General features: G+C 44.4%; 2 protein-coding genes across 2 annotated transcripts; one reads left to right on the top strand and one right to left on the bottom strand.

Moving 5' to 3' along the window:
* Positions 1–1,401: 1,401 nt before the first annotated feature.
* On the top strand, positions 1,402–10,089 carry LOC149273414 (mediator of RNA polymerase II transcription subunit 25-like). The gene is made up of 19 exons (XM_089506349.1): positions 1,402–1,526; positions 2,297–2,342; positions 2,435–2,559; positions 3,298–3,396; positions 3,861–3,981; positions 4,194–4,350; positions 4,502–4,638; positions 4,925–5,009; positions 5,211–5,443; positions 5,945–6,082; positions 6,205–6,290; positions 6,740–6,797; positions 6,894–7,001; positions 7,253–7,441; positions 8,015–8,122; positions 8,235–8,318; positions 8,843–9,028; positions 9,186–9,393; positions 9,980–10,089. The coding sequence occupies exons 1-19, from the start codon at positions 1,402–1,404 to the stop codon at positions 10,087–10,089; spliced, it is 2,403 nt and encodes an 800-aa protein (XP_089362475.1).
* A 1,610-nt stretch (positions 10,090–11,699) lies between these two features.
* Positions 11,700–15,302, bottom strand: LOC149273413 (protein kinase C and casein kinase substrate in neurons protein 2-like). The gene is made up of 9 exons (XM_089506343.1): positions 15,234–15,302; positions 14,698–14,854; positions 14,115–14,350; positions 13,848–14,003; positions 13,552–13,727; positions 13,156–13,276; positions 12,725–12,822; positions 12,126–12,220; positions 11,700–11,815 (listed from the first exon to the last, which is right to left on the bottom strand). The coding sequence occupies exons 1-9, from the start codon at positions 15,291–15,293 to the stop codon at positions 11,700–11,702; spliced, it is 1,215 nt and encodes a 404-aa protein (XP_089362469.1). The 5' UTR covers positions 15,294–15,302.
* Positions 15,303–18,465: the final 3,163 nt, after the last annotated feature.

Raw genomic sequence — 18,465 nt, 5'->3', positions numbered from 1 at the left:
AGAGGATCTGCCCAACCGGCCCATGATCCCCACTGCGCCGAAAAAGCGCCATGGCGGGAAAGCCACGCTGCACGGTGGGATGATGGGACACCACGCCTAACCCATTTCACTCCGGGCAGTGCCATAGCGCCCACTATTTCCAATGGACAAAGAGGGACTCTTTTCAAAACATTTCTGACTTTGTGACCTATTTATGTAATAAAATATGGCTTTTTATAAAATTTCCTGTTGTTTCTACTCACTTTATTGTGGTTTTAGGACGGTAGAAAAAAAATAATAATAATAATAATAATGGGGGAAGGAAGAGCCTGCCAACCAAGAGAAGGTAATTGAAAAATAGCAAACCGGAACAGCAGTAGACACTTACTTCCGCCAACCACATCATGTGCGCGCTCCCTGATTGACAGCGAAATGGAAGTCAGGCAGCGCCAATCAAACCCAGATAGTTTGTTGCATTGAGCTCTCGGCGTGCGACTGCGTGCCCTGCGTCTGCGAAGTGGTGTAGCGGGCGGGCGCTTCCGGGTGGAAGTGTGGGTACTGCATCTCCTGGACCTCATTGCCGGGTATTGGGGGCCACAGGACCCTCCTCCCCTGGGGGGAAGTCTCCAAGTGACCCTTAGGTATATATTAAGGTGAGGCTGAGGGGTTGGGGTAAATAAGGGGTGCTTCCCAAACGGGCTGAGCTTTCAGACTCCTATAAACAGGGTACCTGCTGAGCCATAGCTGTGTTAGGACCCCACTGAGTAGTAGGGGATGAGCTTCCAACCTTCTGGCAGTTAGGGGGTTAATCCTTCAAGGACTCTCGGGATTTCGTGTGTCTTTACTGTAATAGTTACCTTGACAACCATATGGCCCCCTTTAGTGGGAATTTTTAGTTAATAAAATACAACATTCTCCTTAAACTTTAAGGCACGGAGACCTGGCTTTGCTCCTGCGGATCACCGGTTACAATTTATAAAATAAATAAGTACGTTTAAGCCGTCCGAGTCTCGCTTTCCGTAATAAATCATTTAGCCCGGACAGGACACGCTTCGGTCCAAAGACAGGCCAAGTTTACTCAAGAACGTTTTAACGAGAGTCATTTAATTCTAATCATCAGAAAGAAATAAAGTTTAAAAGAAAAACCTGGACATTAATGCCCAACGACGTCCAAAGCATCCTTAATTTTAGTAACTAAGGTGATGTGACTGTCAAGCGAGAGACGCTTGGAATAAAGTGAAGGAACGCGCCGTGAGCGTCAGCCGAGTGTTACTTAGGGCCACGTGAATGTAACAACCACGCCGGCTGCATGTGGCCCTTTTATTAATAGGGGGGGCTGGTGCCTATTAACATTTATTAGCCAAACGGGTCTGATTAGTCGCTGCTTTTGTTTTACAGGCTGCGTCTGGTGAAAGGTGAAAGATGGATGCCTCTACCCCCGGGCCCGGCGGAGTCGTGTCGGATGTTGTGTTCGTGATAGAGGGGACGGCTAACCTGGGACCTTATTTCGAGTCGCTGAGGAAACACTATCTCCTACCGGCGATAGAGTGAGTGTCTGGACGCGTCCGACGCCTTTATTTGCGTCATTTACCAAATACACGTATTACAGACAGAGACACGTTAGTATGGACGTAAACGTCTGTTTTTAAAATCCACAATTATACAGATTATTTTAATCAATATTTAAGATTTTCCAAACCAGGGAGGTGAGTAAAAAGGGCAGCAGATTTAAGGGACATTTTTGTTAAAAGGGACTTAGCCCTGGCTAATAATATTAATTTACTTGCGTCCCTTTTTGCCCCTTATCTCAGAGGGTATGCTTGATCTTAGCCCATAGTCCTGTGATACATATGGAGGTTGCTGATGTGGATTTGTTGTCATGGCAGCAGAGGAAGCTTACAAAGAATCAATTTTGTCTTCTGTTCAAAGCTTTTGAGAGTCGATATAATAAACGATCTTCTTGAGTTCATTTAATGACTGTAGGCCACTAAATTGCTTGTAGTTTTAGCCTTTAAAGCGTGATAAATCAGCGGAAACCCGTGTGTACCAGATAGAACCTTCCTTATTAAGGATTAATGCTGAACGTGTTACTGAGAGCGAGACGGTCCTGGCTCCTGTCATTCATGTCGGTCATTCGATCCCCACGGGCGTTCTTCATGTGATGGACGATATTGGTCTGAGCACCATGAAGCAGGACCCCTGAATTTGTTTAATTGATATTCCCACGAAAAAACTGTTATTTTCAATACACATAAAATAAACATTTTTCATTTTGAACCCTGCTATGTGTACTAACTCTGATTAATGTCTTCCGCAGATATTTTAATGGAGGCCCCCCAGCAGAGACAGACTTTGGAGGGGACGTGAGTGACCCCCTCCCCCATATACTTAACGGCTGTCACATTCCCTTTGCTAGTTTCTGGATATAACGTTGTCCAAATCTTTTCTTTGGCAGTACGGCGGCACTCAGTACAGTCTCGTGGTCTTTAACACCGTGGACTGCGCTCCGGAGTCTTACGTTCAGTGTCATGCCCCTACAAGCAGCGCCTACGAGTTCGTCCAGTGGTTGGACAGCATTGTGTAAGAACCTTTTCACAACGTGCAATGACAACATTGTCCTGAGTAGACGTATCAGGGTTTTAACTGAAATCTGATCCCCAGATGAATAATATTATTTATTTATTATTTTAAATTAGCCTCCGTATTTTATATCTCAGAGTCCCTTTTTGTCAAAGCCAGAATTTATTTCTGGTTGCAGTAAGGCTTCCGATGCTTTGGAACAGGGATTTGATGCCGTAGCTTCTCTACTATTTCCAGTTACATGGAGAGCTTGAGTACTTTGCTGGTCTCATGGTGGAGGCAGAAAAAATGTCATGGAGTTGTCATTATGACTACTCTGCTATCTGTCACCCCTGCCCACCGAGGGCAGAGCTCGAGACCACTAGCTCTCCGTGATGCAAGGGGGTAGATATAGGGAAATGTCTCGTGTGCTACATTTTTGGAGCTGCTACACGTTGAAAACGTGAAAAATAAAATTGATATTTACAGAAAACCAAAAGCAGAGCCACTCCTTAGGTAAACAAAGTCCTTCATAGTCCTATTACAAAGCAGGTTCCGGGAGTGGAATCTTTATAATGTTGATTATCGAGGGCGATGTCATACGAAACAAATACGAACGCTAATAAACCAACATCGTTTACTGAATTCCCTGTAGAGAATAAAGCTGTGAATTTCCTTTCCATGAGGTTTAAAGACAAGGGCTCGTCCTTTGGACGGAGATTCCCATTGCCTTCACACCGAGTGTTATTTGTTTTGCAGGTTTATGGGTGGAGGAGGCGAAAGCTGCAGTCTCATCGCAGAAGGACTAAGCACAGCCCTACAGCTATTTGATGACTTCAAAAAAATGAGGGAACAGATGTGAGTTTCCTGGCCCTAAAACATTTTCTAACTTGCCTGGCAGTCTAGAATCCATTGCATCATGTTCTTGCCGTGAACCTCGTGTTGACATTCCTATTCTAGGTGTATATATTTGTTCTAACATATTTAGTATATATTATATTGCCAGTTTTTTTATCGATCATACTATGTGCAAAATATTAGCTCGAATTTCTTGAATATTATCGAATTTCTAACCTGTAGATGAAAAAAATCTAGTCTCTTATTTCAGAATGCTTGTGAGGTTGCAACTTATTCAGTTGTCAGTGTAGCAGCAATACTGATATACTGCTCCAAAAAAAGGTTTTACCGTATTAATGATATATTTTTTTCCGCCTTTACAGCAGTGCAGGTCGAATGGCGTGTTAATCATAATACTGCAATAAAAGGATGTTTAGTGATTTGTTTAACACGTAACGTAATTGTATCTTGTCTGTGGTTTTCAGAGGTCAAACGCACAAGGTGTGCATCTTGATCTGCAACTCGCCTCCGTATCTTCTGCCGGCTGTAGAAAGCACAACCTATTCCGGGTACACAACAGAGAACCTGGTTCAGAAGATCGGAGAGGTGAGCGTTTGTTATATGCTTCCCTGCTGTAACGACTCAAACCTTAATCAGTCGTTGGTCTCGTCTTAGATTCAGGAGCCGTATGTCTATCCCATGCGTGTTTAATACCCTCGCTGTGTTATTTCTACATGCTGTCATAAGTTTAATATGTTTTTAGGTGTCTAGCAGTTTGATGTAAATACTAACTTTCTTGTCTCTTTCTTCTTTATCAGAGGGGTATCCACTTCTCTGTCATTTCTCCCCGCAAGCTGCCTGCTTTGCGGACGCTGTTTGAGAAAGCCACGCCGGTGGGTATGATCGAACCACAGCCAAAGGACTACAGCCAGGACCCTCGACACATGATACTTATCCGAGGCATGGTTCTTCCCGGTTAGTGCTTTCATTTGGCTACAGGTACCACTTTGGTATTTAGGCGACATAACTTCCGTTTATATGGTTATAGAAGCGTCAGTATTGCATAAATATCTTCATCACGTTCCATTTTTGTTCGCAAAATGACCTTTTGCCTGTTTTTCTACAGTTGGAGTTACAACCGCCCCAGGCGTCCCTCCACCCAAACAAGCCATTCCACAGCCACAGATCCCAGTTGTACAGCCTCCGCTCCTTGCTGCCTCCTCGCATCAGCTGCCTCCCGTCCAGCCTCCATACATGGTAAGCGTTTGCGCATGAAAGAGAGTCTACGATGCTGTATTTTTTTTGCCTGATGTAATTTAGGAATATCTCCTTTTTATGCTTTCGCATAATAATAATGACGACGTTTGGTGTCCTCACGGTTGGAGCTCATAGTTGAAGCTTACTTTTTTTTTTTTCTCCCGGTATAATACGCAAGGCAGCCATTTGTCATTCGGATATCAAGGAGTGATATATATTTCTTTCACGTTAATCTAAGTTCAATATTTTTTTATGATTGGCGGAAATGATCAGCTCCTGCATATCGTTTTAGCCCAACACGATGACGCCGGCCCATGCCGCTGCACAGAATGCAGTTGAAGCAGCAAAGATCCAGAAGAATGGCATCCAAAACCGTTGTGAGTATCGCAATACCTCCTATTAAACTGTCTGAACTGTACTAATGGGAAGATGTCCATTCAGAGGTATAGCTCATGGGGCAGACCCTATTGTAGAGAACCTGCCTCATTCACCAGTTACAAATGTGGACTAAATCAAGCTTTTCTCATCGTATTATTTTTATGTTTTCATGCTTTTCTCTTCTTTTTTTTGTTTTTTAGTTCCAGGGCTTAACCCAATCCCGCCGGCTCCAGCTGTGGGTCCTCCGTTCAGCCAGCCCCCGGCTCCCACATTGCCTCAAGAGCAGCCGGCAAAGATGGCTCCTTCCACTGCTTCCTTGATCACTCCATCTTCCCAGCCCAGTTTGGTCTCCACTGTTACCACAGGACCTGGACCTGCCACGGGGCTACTAGCTCAGCAGCCGGCCCAACAGCAGCCTGTCCCACAGCCCATGGTACTGAAAATATTCCAGATAGCGGCCGTCCCGATCTGGGGTTAATCGTAGTGATGGGTCTATAGCCAGCCAGCTACTCGGTTCTGTTGGCTAACTCTGATCTATTGTTGAGTGCAATTTTTAACGCTTTGTGGATATGCAAGGACACGCTTGCGGCTTTAAGATACAAAGGTTCCTACATAGAACATAGAAGCGTGGCCCTTGGCTAATAAGAATCATTTGTTTCAACTGCAGAATTTTTGAAAGCCTATCTCCTGCTATAATAAGTCAAATGCAATTTGGCTGGTGGTTTGGGGGCTCAAGGATTTGCCAATAGCTAGAAAGTGCTTTATTATCCCTATAAGTTATGGCTCTTTGTAAAAAGAAAACAGGTATAGCCTTGGAAAATACTCTTTTTTTTTAATAAGAAATATAATTTATTTTTTAGGAAATAGGGGCATCGCTGTTGCATGATAATTGGTAGAATTTATAAGATGTTAAAAAGCTCTTTTGTTGCAGCAGCCGGGCCCCGGAGCACCAGGGGGTGGCGCGGCCCCACAACCTACAACATCTCAAATCGGAGCCCCCCAGTTACCCGCTACGCAGCAGTCGGTCACCAACAAGATGTTGGCTTGGAGCGGAGTACTGGAGTGGCAGGAGGTAAGTTTGATCTTAGAAGAAATAAAGACTTTTTCCTACATACAATAAATGATTATGCGTTTATACGCTAAAAGATTTTTCTTTTCTGATGTTCTAACACAAGCATTGTTTGGTATCCCCAGAAACCAAGACTAGCTTCTGTCGATACAAACGCCAAGCTTACCCGGTCTCTCCCCTGTCAAGTTTATGTCAACCCTGGTGAAAATCTGTAAGTATCTGTATCCAAAAAATAAGTTGAATATATATTTTTAGCAAGCACATGGTCAATGCTGTCCTCTGATTGCATACGGCCACGAGAGGCCACCCAGCTACGTCATAACAAGTCCTATCAAAGCTCCAGTTCTCAGATATAGATATATATATATATATATATATATATATATATATATTATAGTCCTTGTAGCTTTTTGAAAATATTAAAGTGATTTGTTAAGTGCCATATTTTTATATGTTGTAATACAGCACAGCACTTAGATGCCCAGACCCAGCTCAGAAAAAAATTAACTTAATAAAATTTGCTGTATTGGTACTTTTGTACCCAGCCTTTTGGAACAAGTAGATGTCAACCGGCAGTGTTGACCGGTTGACAGCCTTTCTGTGTTTTGGGCAGAAGGGTTCTGAATAGGGGTTTTATTCTCTTATTTACTATCATTACAGGAAAACAGATCAGTGGCCTCAGAAGCTGATCATGCAGCTCATCCCACAGCAGCTGCTGGTAAGATTGTGTTTGGACGCGTTTTCTTCGGGATGGTATTGAGTCTTTTTTTTTTTTCTTTGAATCTTATTTTAATCGTTTTACCTTTTCATTCAGACTACATTGGGTCCCCTGTTCAGGAACTCTCGAATGGTGCAGTTCCACTTCACCAACAAGGACCTGGAGTCTTTGAAGGGTCTGTACCGTATCATGGGCAATGGATTTGTAAGTATCCTTCTTGCTCTTGTTGAAACGGCAGCCAGTGCGTCCCAAACAGCTTGCGACGTGTCATGGGCCGGATTTACTGGTGCCCCTATGGTCTAAGGAGTCTGTCATCGTAAAAGGCAGGGAGCGGCTAGGAAGAGCATCTGTAAATATGGGAAAGGGCTATGGTTAAGCCGCAAACCTCTTCTGCTCACAGTGCCCTTCGAAAGAGTCATTTATTTATAATTTTTTCTCCACTTTTTGTCCCATAGGCAGGGTGTGTACACTTTCCTCACACCACCCCGTGTGAGGTCCGTGTTCTCATGCTTCTTTACTCCTCCAAAAAGAAGATCTTCATGGGTCTGATCCCCTACGATCAGAGCGGATTTGTCAACGGCATTCGGCAGGTGATCACAAACCACAAGCAAGTGCAGATGCAGAAGATCGACCAGCATCGAAACGTGAGGACACATTTTTATTGTTGTTTGGACGAACGATTCTGTATAGTTTTGGATATATTTCCAAGTTAACGTGGAATGCAGTCAGAACGTCCAGCAGTATAAATCATAGATGACAAAAGGTTTCACGTCGACATGACGTGCAGCGAACAAATCCACCGTATTCAGAAAAGATACCAGATTTAAAGGGACAGAAGAAGGGAGATTTTGCTCATCTCTTTTCCATATATGTAGTGTTTTTCCGGTGGAATCTGCATTTGTCATTCTATCTACTGTGGCCCTGCACATGCATGTTTGGTGTGATCACCCTGCACATGTATCATTGTTTTCATGCCTCTGCGTGGTGGCGCCGCCATGTGAGTGCTGGCGTGTCTTTGTATGATGGTGGCTAGCTTGGTCTTTCCATAAATTGTGGTGATAAATGCCTTTTTATTTTTTATTTTATAGTATTGGCTTGGGGGTCCATCTGCGCTAGGTCTATGAGACTAAGTGCATCTAGGTGGTTGGGCCGTCTGTGTGTGGAGGTGGCTTTCTTCTATATCAGCCACATCACTGTTGCTTCTTTTGTGCTTATAGATGGGAGCAGCTCAGTCTATGGCTACTGGGTCTGTACCATCCAACCCTCAAGCTTTTCTACCCAAACAGCCTGCTTCACTTCCAGTGGCACAGGCGGTACCGCAACAGGTAAACCCGGTCTTGTGCAGAGTGCTGGTCCGCGATCCGGCTGGAAGGCGGGTGCCGCGTAACGGCAACGTGTTCAGCGAGGCTTCTGCTAACCAACCTTCTCTTCCGGTAGATGGCAGGTCAGCAGCTAGCGGCCGGCATGCAGTCCGTGAACCCGGTCACCATGATGGACGAGCAGCAGAGATCACAGAATCTGGTACATTTCTAACCAATGCTTTAACATATTTGTATACCGCCTGAAACAATTGTGTATCTTTATTATATAGTATAGAACATGTATGCAGTGGTAATCATGTCCCTCTAGTGCATTTAAAAATATGTAGTGAATCAGTCAAAATGCTGACTATGATACGTTCTGGACAGGTAAATATATATTCATGTTTTGAGGTCTTGTATATCCTGGTCTGGTTAGTGTTTGAAACTCTGTATAGCGCTACGACGAGGCATTGCTTCCAGCAGAGGGCAGGGGTTTTATGTACTAAAACTCCAAACATTATGAAGTTCCTTTTGTATGAAGTAACTTTTTGATCTCGGGAAATTCACTTGGAGCAAGTTTCTCGCCCGTGTGCGTGACTTGCCTGGAATACATCGTTAAAGCCAAATATTAGCGCCGGTGTTCCCCTTGGCGTTTCCAACTGTATCACGGGGTGGTGGTGATGATGATGATGGCTTACTGTAGGCCGCCTTCACTGACCTTTCTGGTCGTGTCTCCTCTTCTAGCTCCACGTCCGAGTGCAGCAACAGCAACAACCCCAACAAGCGGCCGCTCAGCCTCCGCCGCAGGTCGCGCAGGGTACGGTGCAGGCACCGGGTCAGCCACAGAATTCACAGCAAGGACCAATGCTAAGGCCGCAGAACCCCGGCGCTAATCCCCAGCTACGCAATCTGCTCCTCAGCCAGCAGCCGGTAAGTACCGGCATACATAATCATTACATTTCCCCCACTCTGCGGGTTTTATGGCCAAAACGTAGACTTATCTATACCATAACACCCTTTTATTATTTAAAAATACCCAGTTATCTATTTTTTTTTACCCGTAATATTTTTGTCCGTTTGATCACAGCCGCAGGCCAATGTGCCCCAGACCCAGCAGCCTCTGCACCACCTGCAGCAGGCCACGCAAGGCATGCTTCCCCTCCAGGCAATGGGACAGCAGATGCAGCACCAGGCCCCGGGCCAGCCGCAGCTCCAGATGCCCGGACAGTCCCTCATGCATCAGGCCCCTGGGCAGCAGTGGGGCAATCAGATGACCCAGAGGGCGCCTATGCCAGGTAAGTCAGAGCGTTGGGGACTTAAATGTAACAAGATTAAAGTGCCCAAGAACCATTGCTAAAGATAGTTGGCGTTGGTGAAGAGAATGTAAGGTTAATGAATGGGTTTTTCTGCCACCGTTAACCTGAGCTGCATGGGACGATGTGATCGGAAGTTTGATTGGAAGTTTGTCAACCGTTGATGGAAAAAATTGCAAATTTAACATAAGTTCTACGTCCTGAAATCCAATGGATTATTAAAGTTCAAAAAGGTTATGACCCACAAGAAGAAAACCAGCTGCTCATCCCTCCAAACCAGGATTCAGCATGAATCAGCCATTAAATTACACAATTTATACAATAAAGTACTGGTTTCTCGTCGCATGTGTTTTCCGTACTCTTGCCGGTTATTGGGTTTTTAATGAGGATTTTTCCAGCGGTTTAAGGATCTACACCCTCTTCTAAAGCTATTTCTGTCACGTTCACGTATGACAAGAAGTCTATTTGTTTCTGGCCACCTAAAACTCGGCGAGTTCATTACGTTTCCTTCTATTAGAAGCGCAGGAGAACTCCAGATAATCTTTATCTTCCATTGCGTTTCCAGGAGGAGGAATGATGATGAACGCCGGCCCCCGAGGACCCGTCCCACAGCCTGGACTACAGCAAGTGCAGTCACAAAGCGTCATGGAAGAAGACATCTTGCGGGATCTCATTTGAACTTTATACGTAGTTGAGCTGGGTTGCAAAACTACAAGTCGGAACACAATGCTCCAGCAAACCTAATAGACCTTATCTGAAGACTGTATATAGTACCATGAGATATAGTGGCCTTTTAGCTACTTTTGGACGTCATCTCACGCTGTTGTAGGGGTTTTAATCCAACAAACACGTCAAGGGCCACCGGGAGTGACGCATCACTAACCTCAATCTAGTTCCTCAACCCGCTTCTTCACCCAACGGTCGGCCGCAGGGTCGTTTTTGATAGCAGATTCCCAGAGGCCTTGCGATAATGTTAGATTTTGGTTAAACTGCTTTCTAAGAAGGCTTGGTTTAGTAAAGAACCTTTGGACCATGTTGTACAAGCGACTTCGTCTGCTTTCTGTCAGGGTGTGTGATAGAACTGAAAATCCGGAGCTCTCGCCCACCACGCTCCTCACTCACCACCCGTCGGCTGGAGCCCTGCAATCGCCGCCGTACGTCAGGATCACGAACCAATTAAATGACGGCGCTCTTTCAGGGCTTGCGGTTTCTTTTCTGGAGAAAAAAAACCCCTTTGGCTAATTTGTTGTGTTTTTTTTTTACGACATGGAATTAAAACAAACAAAAAAAGTTATCTACACGATGAATTATTTAGTGGAAACAGATATATATATATTTTTTTTTTTTAAAGGGTTCCCGAAAAAAATATTTACAGCATGAATGTAAAGATTCAAAATCTAAAATCTTCCTGGAGAACTGGAAGCCAATACGGGGCAAGTTGGGGAAAAAGGTCTGGTTTATGATGTCACTATGGAATGGTATTCCGCTTAATAATTTGTCATTGGAATCTAGAACTTTGTTGATGTCATACTGGTATATAATCAAAGTTCTATATTCTTCCTCTTGTTTTAGTTTTTGAAAGTGATAAAGTCTCATGGTTTAAAATGTAGACCCAGCAATATATTTTGCCTGGCCTTGTGAAGCAGAGGTAAACGTACTGAAAATACAAAGTCTTGGAGAGGATTTAAAGGGACTGCCAGAATAAATTACCATTAACGAGATTCCCGTATGAATGATATTCATGTGGTTGACAATCAAACGGGGTAAATCCTTTCTGTACCGACGCCCGAGGGCGATTCAAGTGACAAACGACACAGGAAGCAGTAATGTGGGTAAAACAGACTGAAAATAAGGATTTTATTCCATCAGCAATAACAAAAAAATGTAAAAAAAAAATGTTTTTGTGATGGCTGGCAATACTTGGTTTTAAGAAAAGCATTAAAGTTATAACAAAGGGCTTAAAACTGATAAGGCACACGTAAATCGGGTATTATGGATGTATATACTGCTCTAGGACCCACCAAAGAACAAACGTACAATTACTAATGTTTTCATTGTCCAGGTCCTGGGTCATCGCCTGAGATATCCGTGCGTTAAAATGTATAGAATGATGGAATCCTGTAAACGTAAAAACGATTGTCCGTGCTAGTGGCGTCTCCTGCGGGTCGTGTCTTCTAGCAGTGACCGTGAGTTTCACACGGTGAAGAGGGCGACGTATTCCATTGTGTGTTTATACCGGAACGCGATGGGTCTCGTTATCTGCCGGCCGTGGTCGCAGCAGCCACGTTTTATCCAGAAATCACTTCGACGTAGTTGGCCGGGTACAGTCCTACGTGTCCACGATCGGTCACCCCTTTACACCAGCCTTGATCGTCTTCGTCTTCGATCTTTGTGAGTTCATCACCTGATCAGGGTGTAAGAAATGTAGTCGTTAATAAAATAACCGGCAAAGCTGCGTATTTTATACCGTCAAGACACAAACAAGTCACCACAAAAGGGCGTTAGAGATGCTGATGTAAGGTTGCAGGTAAAACCGGACCCCTTTTCCGGAGTTTTTCTGGTGTAAATTAGGTTTTAATGGGAAATACGGTCCCCACCGTTATTGTTGATGACGTGACTACGTAGCAGACCTCGTTCCAATGTGGAACCTGAAGGATAAATCACCATGTTATAATAATGTGGGGTTCTGAGTTTGTAAATGGGGATATATTTACCTGCTTTAAAGCTCAGTTCATCTGCTTCCTGACCCGCGTAGTCATATACAGCTCGTACCCGTACTCCTGGCACGTTCACTGGTGGCTTGCTTAAGCTGGAAGAGAAGCAAAGTTGGAGGACAATCCCACTCGAAAGGTAAGAAATAGGTCAGGTAGATATGCAAATTCCAGCCACTCTGTGTCTTTGACCAACCATGCCCAGCCCTGTCCTGGAGGCCTACAAACTTGTCTTCGTCCTCTACAAAATCTAATGTATGTTCGGTCCTTCAGTGGGTTGTTGGACGCCTCGACTCTTGTCCTTGACGGCCATATAGAAGCCATGGTCTTCAGTTCATAAACCACAGATAGGTGTTGCCACAAACCCAACTAGTGATTAAGTTAACAAAATGACCATTGACCAAATCCATTCATGGTCATGGTTGCTCATGGCAGCGCTTCCGAAAATACTTAATCGGTTGTGACTTGAATTCCAAAACATGTGAACCTGAAGGGTCTTGGCTTTGATGACTTTGTGACAATGAGTCCTAAACGTAGTGACATAGATAACATATAAAGCTGCGAACGCACAGAGACAAAACATGAACGTGGTTGGCGCTAACCTGCTTTCTGTGGGTGTGACGCTGTACAACGTAACTTTTTCCGTTTCCTTCACTTTCTTCTTTTTCACGATCCGTGTCTCGATGTCTGGACTCCACTCCTGGCATAGACAGAAATACGTGAAGTATGCAGGAATAGATTTCATCCGATATCCGCGTTTTTTAGGATTAGACCTTGCGATTTAAACAATGAGTGCGGGTTTCCATAGATAAAGTCACCGGGACTGTGAACGTCCAAGGACAGGAGAGCTGGATTATAGTTCTTTGTTATAGAGCTAAGCGGGGGACAAGTCTAACTTTCCACCCGAATGACAAAGTGAGACAACGGGAGGAATCCCATTTGCCCCTCTTGCCCCATGCACATTATGGTCCATAGTTGATGGGGCCATATGGAACAATAACTGCCCCCTTTATACGTTCTACAAACATCTCACCTCCAGCTGCGGCCAATTCATCAACATTCCAGGTCCACGCTTGTTTCTCCACCACTTCAAGTCGTCCTGGTCGTTGACGGCCGTTATCGCCTGACTCAGGTCGTTATACACTATTTGCACGCTGCGCGTAAAATGCGACGAGAAGTCATTTTAATAAAAGCCAAATTGGACCAATACCCTGAGATATATCACCGTAAGTAACGGCTAGTTCAATCCTGTGCTGAGTTTTGATGATTTAAACCAAAAAAATGTATTTATTAGTTTGGCTTGGGTTCAACAAGGCTGGGGTGACCAAAAGCCTTGCTCGGTAAAGTGACCCCATCTGGGCTGTGTCTCCATTCACATTTGCCCCCTGCCCGAAAAACTGCCCCTTTTTTTTTGGAATTTATTACTTACCCTTCGTTTCTGGTGATATCTAGATGTTTATGCACAGATAGCAGGGCCTGTTTTAGGAAGAGAATCTTCTTCTGCTCCATTTGTTGGCTTTGGTCAAAAACGCATTCCATGTCTTCCATGTATTTGGGATTATACTTATTCAGTTCATGAAGGGACTTCTCATACCTCTGTTTCACCTGCGTTAGTTTTATATAAAAAAAATCCATTTAACAATCATTTTTTTCCCAAACCGCCCTGATTTTACACAGCCAATAAAACAGTAAGGAATCGGCATGATGTCTAGAATTCAGCAATACCTTTTCTTTATCTTGTTTATATTTCTCGTGGTCTTCCGTGAGCTTCTTCTGTTTCTCCTGGGAAAGTTCCGGGTTTATCTTGCCATTATTTTCTCGAATGGTGGCCAGGTGCTCCTTCCTACAGGCTTTGTGGTAGGCCGCCTTTGTCTTCTCCACCTGTGGAAGATATAACTTCTTATTTAATCGGGTACGTGCATTCTGGAACCTTGCTATACATTTTCTCGCGTTCCACCTTTTCTCCCCCCCCAACCACATTTGGAGCTTTACCTTTTTTAACTTCTTAGCCCATGGTTTTTGCGCCTTGCAGAACCCATTCTCTATCTCGCTCGATTCCTTAAATCCCCCGAACAGCTTGCGGTGATACGTCTCCCTCTGCCACTTCCGGATTTTTTCAGAGTCGTCGGTTAACAACGACTTCTGGATCTCTGTGTGCAACTCGCTGAGACGTTCTGTGGCGCTCATAAATGCCTGCCAAGCATGCAGGAGGGATCCATACATTGGACCTGGAAGAAAGGAACATACAACGTACCTTATACGTTTAGAAATGAGTTGAGCTCAGGAACATTCTCATAAAAAAATTGAATCCATACTAAATACAATGCTTAAAAATCGATCTATGATAAGCCTTTCCAGCTGCCGCCTGACACTGAGCCATCGGTCAACAGAATGTGTTTCCAAATCCTTCAAAGCATTCTCTGTGCTGTGCACATAAACTTGTCCAAATGCACAATCTTACATTTATTTATGTTGAACTCATTTTCCAACTGCTTGTTTTATCCAAACACTACTTGTCACAAAAAGAAAACGTCAATGAAATTGAAGAACGCCTACAGGAATTGTGTGTACTCACTGCTGTTTACCAGAGGTTTCCACTTGCGGGTCCATTCTTCCATCTGCACTGCGTACTGCTTCTCAATCTTTGCTCTGTCTTGGAAACAGGCGACAATTTCATCGCAGAGCCGGTAGCCGTCGTCCACCCGCTTCACGGTGGTGCTATAGTTGTTGGGCTGGGGAACAACACAGGCAAGACATTGAGTTTTGGGTTTGAAGCTTGCTCGTTTGACCCACAAGAAGCTCCTCTTTCTTCTCCCCTCTTTTCTAGGAGGTCAGAATGTTTGCTGGGTATGAGGGGATCGCAGGGTTCTACAGCCCTGAAAACCCAGATAATGTGTATAGATAGAAACCACGTGCATGTAATGAATTCATCGTATTTTACATTAGTAGCTCTCTGTAGAAAGTCTCTGTAATGCCCGACCCTTCGTGATAACTCCATCCACACAAAAGTGTCCCTTTTCTGCTATTTTCAGTGTTGGAAGGCATGTCGTGGGCCATTTAATGGGGCCTTTATGTTTAGTATTTGGTGAACCAACAATAATATAATCTTACCATCCAAAAGCTGTCATTAGGGACATCCTCAACCGTAACTTCACTGTATATCACCGACATGGCTGGACCTTCACCTTGTCCTCATAGACTACTGTAACAAGAAGGAAACCCCAAGTTAGTTTAAATTTTAAAAGTATATTAGGCAAGACGGCCTCTTTGGTTCTGCATGAACACATTTTTATACTATAGGAGTCACGAGTGATGGAATAAGTCTTATTTCAGAGAGCACACAGTAATCAGACTGTATGTCGGCCGCCGACAGCCCAAGCATTTTCCTTTGTGGGAACTCACACTGTCGCGCAAGCACAATCCCCACTTTGTTTACCCGTTAGATTTGTTATAACACCCCTCTTTGTTCCCAGTTGGGTATACACAGGATCATCCCAGTTAAAAAATTTTTCCCCCCTGAAGGGAGTTGCTGATCTAATAAAATCAGGGCTTATTAACCCCAATGTTTTCAGAGCGAAGTCAGATTTTTTCCCACATTCCGTGACGTTCTGATTCTAGAGTTTTTACGTTGGACTCGGCCGAGATCGTACAATACGACACGCACCGGACGCTTCGACCAGGGAATACTATCGAGAAAAACAAGAAGCCATTCGAAGGATGGTTATTTTAAGCGGCTTCGTAAGCCAAGTTCATGACCTCGCCATCGAACGGCATTCCATTCATTGTCTGACGTAGCAGGGGGGTTCTGGGAAATTCGCCATGAATAAACAATCGATAATTGGGGGTTACATACATGTATCTGTTTACGGCATGATAATCTTTCGCCGTACAACCAACTTAAAGCACGGAACGTTCTCATTATCTGGAAATTAATTCACAGAGAGCTGTGGTGTCTTAGATCAATCCTCCTATCATCGATGTTATTATTATCATTTTAATCAAATGTTTCATTCATGTTATTCATGTTTGTTTTACAGCATCGCATCTTCTAACAAGGGCATAGCCGGGGTATTTCATGCAAATTGTCTCTTACTTCCCATGATGCATTTGCATACCTGGGAACTCTCCGGGTTGCCCCCCTGGGATTCCGGGAGAAACGCCACAATCCTCTGGGTCGCGGTAGAGGGGTTCTGACACGCCCCACTCTCCGCCCATTTCCCCCTTAAATGGGGGAGTGTCCTGTGAGGTCAGCGGGACTGCCCATGACATCAGCAGGAGCACCCACTGCCCTCAGCGAGTAGACCAGGCTGGGTCTCGCAAGGGTAGCCGGAGCCCAAAAGTTCCCAGGTATGTGCATTTGCAATCCAACTTTCGTCCCAAACAGGAAGTTGCAACCTACTTCCTGTGCTCTATTCGCGGCGTCAAAACATGTCCCCGTTTAAAATGACTATATCATAAAATAATTCTTAAACCTCAACCGAAACAGTCACCGAAAAGTTGTGATTTTGCGACCAATCTCCCCCCATACTCATCATAGACACTTCTTACTTTCCTGAGTCTACACTTGGACATCCAGGCTCTCCGTGCCTCCCCGCGCACCGCGTCCCCCCGCGTCCCATCTACAGATTTCTCTCCTTTTTTTTTTCTGTGCTAAAACTTGGCAGGTAGGACTTGGCCGCCGCTCATTTTCCATGTGCGAGAAATATCCGTGAAATACGGGAACTCCATCCTACTTTGCTGCAGATCGCCTCGGCAGATGTTTCGCGTCCTACCGCCCGCTCTGATTTATTCGTTGAGGATCTGGCAGGGTCGCTCACCACTAAGTACTGCATAAAACTGCCATTAATCAGCCCCAAAAGCAACTCCACAACAGGTTGACCTTTTTAGTTTTGTTTTTTTTATTCTAACGGAAGGATTATTAAGTAAAAGCAAAATTCTAGAACCTGAAGAATCTTCGGCCGTCCTTCTTACGTCTAAATGCTGTCTTTGGAACACTCAGCAGAAACATTCCATTGGTTCTTTTGATCCAAATCTATCTTTTTTTTACCCCAGAATACCTCCAAAATATGTGTCAAATCATACCAGGTCAGAAGCCAGCTGGAGGGTCGGTTCATGAAGCCTCAGGTATGCTCAAGTGGAACGAGCTGACGACGTACCTCGTAGGGATCGGGCTTTACGGAGATATTTTGGTGACTTTGTGACCGGTTTCTAGAGGGCTGCAGAACCCTTTGAGAAACTCTGAGCTCCTAGAAATGAGGGGCATCAAGGGAGGAAAGAGGGGCTTTAGAGGAGGAAAGAGGGACATCAACAGAGGAAAGAGGGACAGAGATATTTTTTGGTCCCAAAAAGGGACTGGCTTAACCAATCAGGTACATCTGGCCGGTATGTGGCGTGTATTTCGCGTTTGTTGAGTTCTTTTAAGTTCTGGAGAGCTCTGTCCTCATCTATGGGAGCCTCAATAATAAAGGCAGCAAAGTGTTTAAAGAGGAACAGAGTCTGCCCGAGGACTCACGCACCCCATGTGAATACCTAGGTAAATATTTATCACCCCGGTTACACAGGCGCACGGGGCAGGATACTATGCTTTCTGCTATCCCGAAAAATAATCCGGATCTATCATATATATAGATTATAAATGAATTATATAATAGCCACAGAGTGATCATAACGCAGATATTTAGGAATCTGACTCTCGGCAGCGTCTCTGCTGATAGAGTAGAAGGAGTAGTAGTCCTGGTAGCTGCCGGTGGCAGAGAGTTAACGAATTAGTGGAATGCGTCAGTCACTTCAATAGCACAGCGATGAGGGGTACCTCACACTAGGAAGATAGATTGCCTACCACAATGGGGCAATACCAAGGTCCCCATCACTGTAAGTGACCAAAGAAGAGCCTTCTTCATCATTTAAGTAACCAAAGAAGTCTCCTGGCACATAGTTTACTTTCCATAGTGGGGCATTATCATGGCCTCCATCATTTAAAATGACCAAAGAAGGATCTTCACACTAAGAATATAACTCATCTTCCTCGATGAGGCATTACCGCGGCCGCCATCATTTTAGGTAACAAAAGAAGTTTCCAAAGCATCAGGGGAGGAAAAAGCGGTAACAAACAGGCTCCAAATGGGGAACCAAGGAGAACCCCTGGGAAGTAAGTTAGTTTGGACATTAGAATTTTGCACCATTTTGAGGTTTCTATGGCAACTGCTCCTAATATAGTGATGTAGAATCGCCTTGATAAACATGGCCGGCTTCTTCTGACCACAAAACACTGACAGGGACTACGGACTTCTGATTGAACTTCAGAGACATCCAAAGACCCCACAAAACATCGACAAAAACCACT

The sequence above is a fragment of the Sceloporus occidentalis genome, unplaced genomic scaffold (assembly GCF_023333645.1).
Source record: "Sceloporus occidentalis isolate IW3139 unplaced genomic scaffold, rSceOcc1.0.p SCAF_377, whole genome shotgun sequence".
In the NCBI taxonomy this organism is placed as follows: Eukaryota; Metazoa; Chordata; class Lepidosauria; order Squamata; family Phrynosomatidae; genus Sceloporus; species Sceloporus occidentalis.
This window is presented reverse-complemented; position numbering and strand designations above follow the sequence as displayed.

Excerpts from the sequence above, each read along its gene's own strand:
- LOC149273414 (XM_089506349.1), top strand. The coding sequence starts at position 1,402 with ATGGATGCCTCTACCCCCGGGCCCGGCGGAGTCGTGTCGGATGTTGTG. Across the intron at positions 9,029-9,185 it reads TGCTCCTCAGCCAGCAGCCG|CCGCAGGCCAATGTGCCCCA; the intron begins GTAAGTACCGGC and ends GTTTGATCACAG. Across the intron at positions 9,394-9,979 it reads CCAGAGGGCGCCTATGCCAG|GAGGAATGATGATGAACGCC; the intron begins GTAAGTCAGAGC and ends CGTTTCCAGGAG.
- LOC149273413 (XM_089506343.1), bottom strand. The coding sequence starts at position 15,293 with ATGTCGGTGATATACAGTGAAGTTACGGTTGAGGATGTCCCTAATGAC. Across the intron at positions 12,823-13,155 it reads TGAATTGGCCGCAGCTGGAG|GAGTGGAGTCCAGACATCGA; the intron begins GTGAGATGTTTG and ends TGTCTATGCCAG. Across the intron at positions 11,816-12,125 it reads TGAACTGAGCTTTAAAGCAG|GTGATGAACTCACAAAGATC; the intron begins GTAAATATATCC and ends CACCCTGATCAG.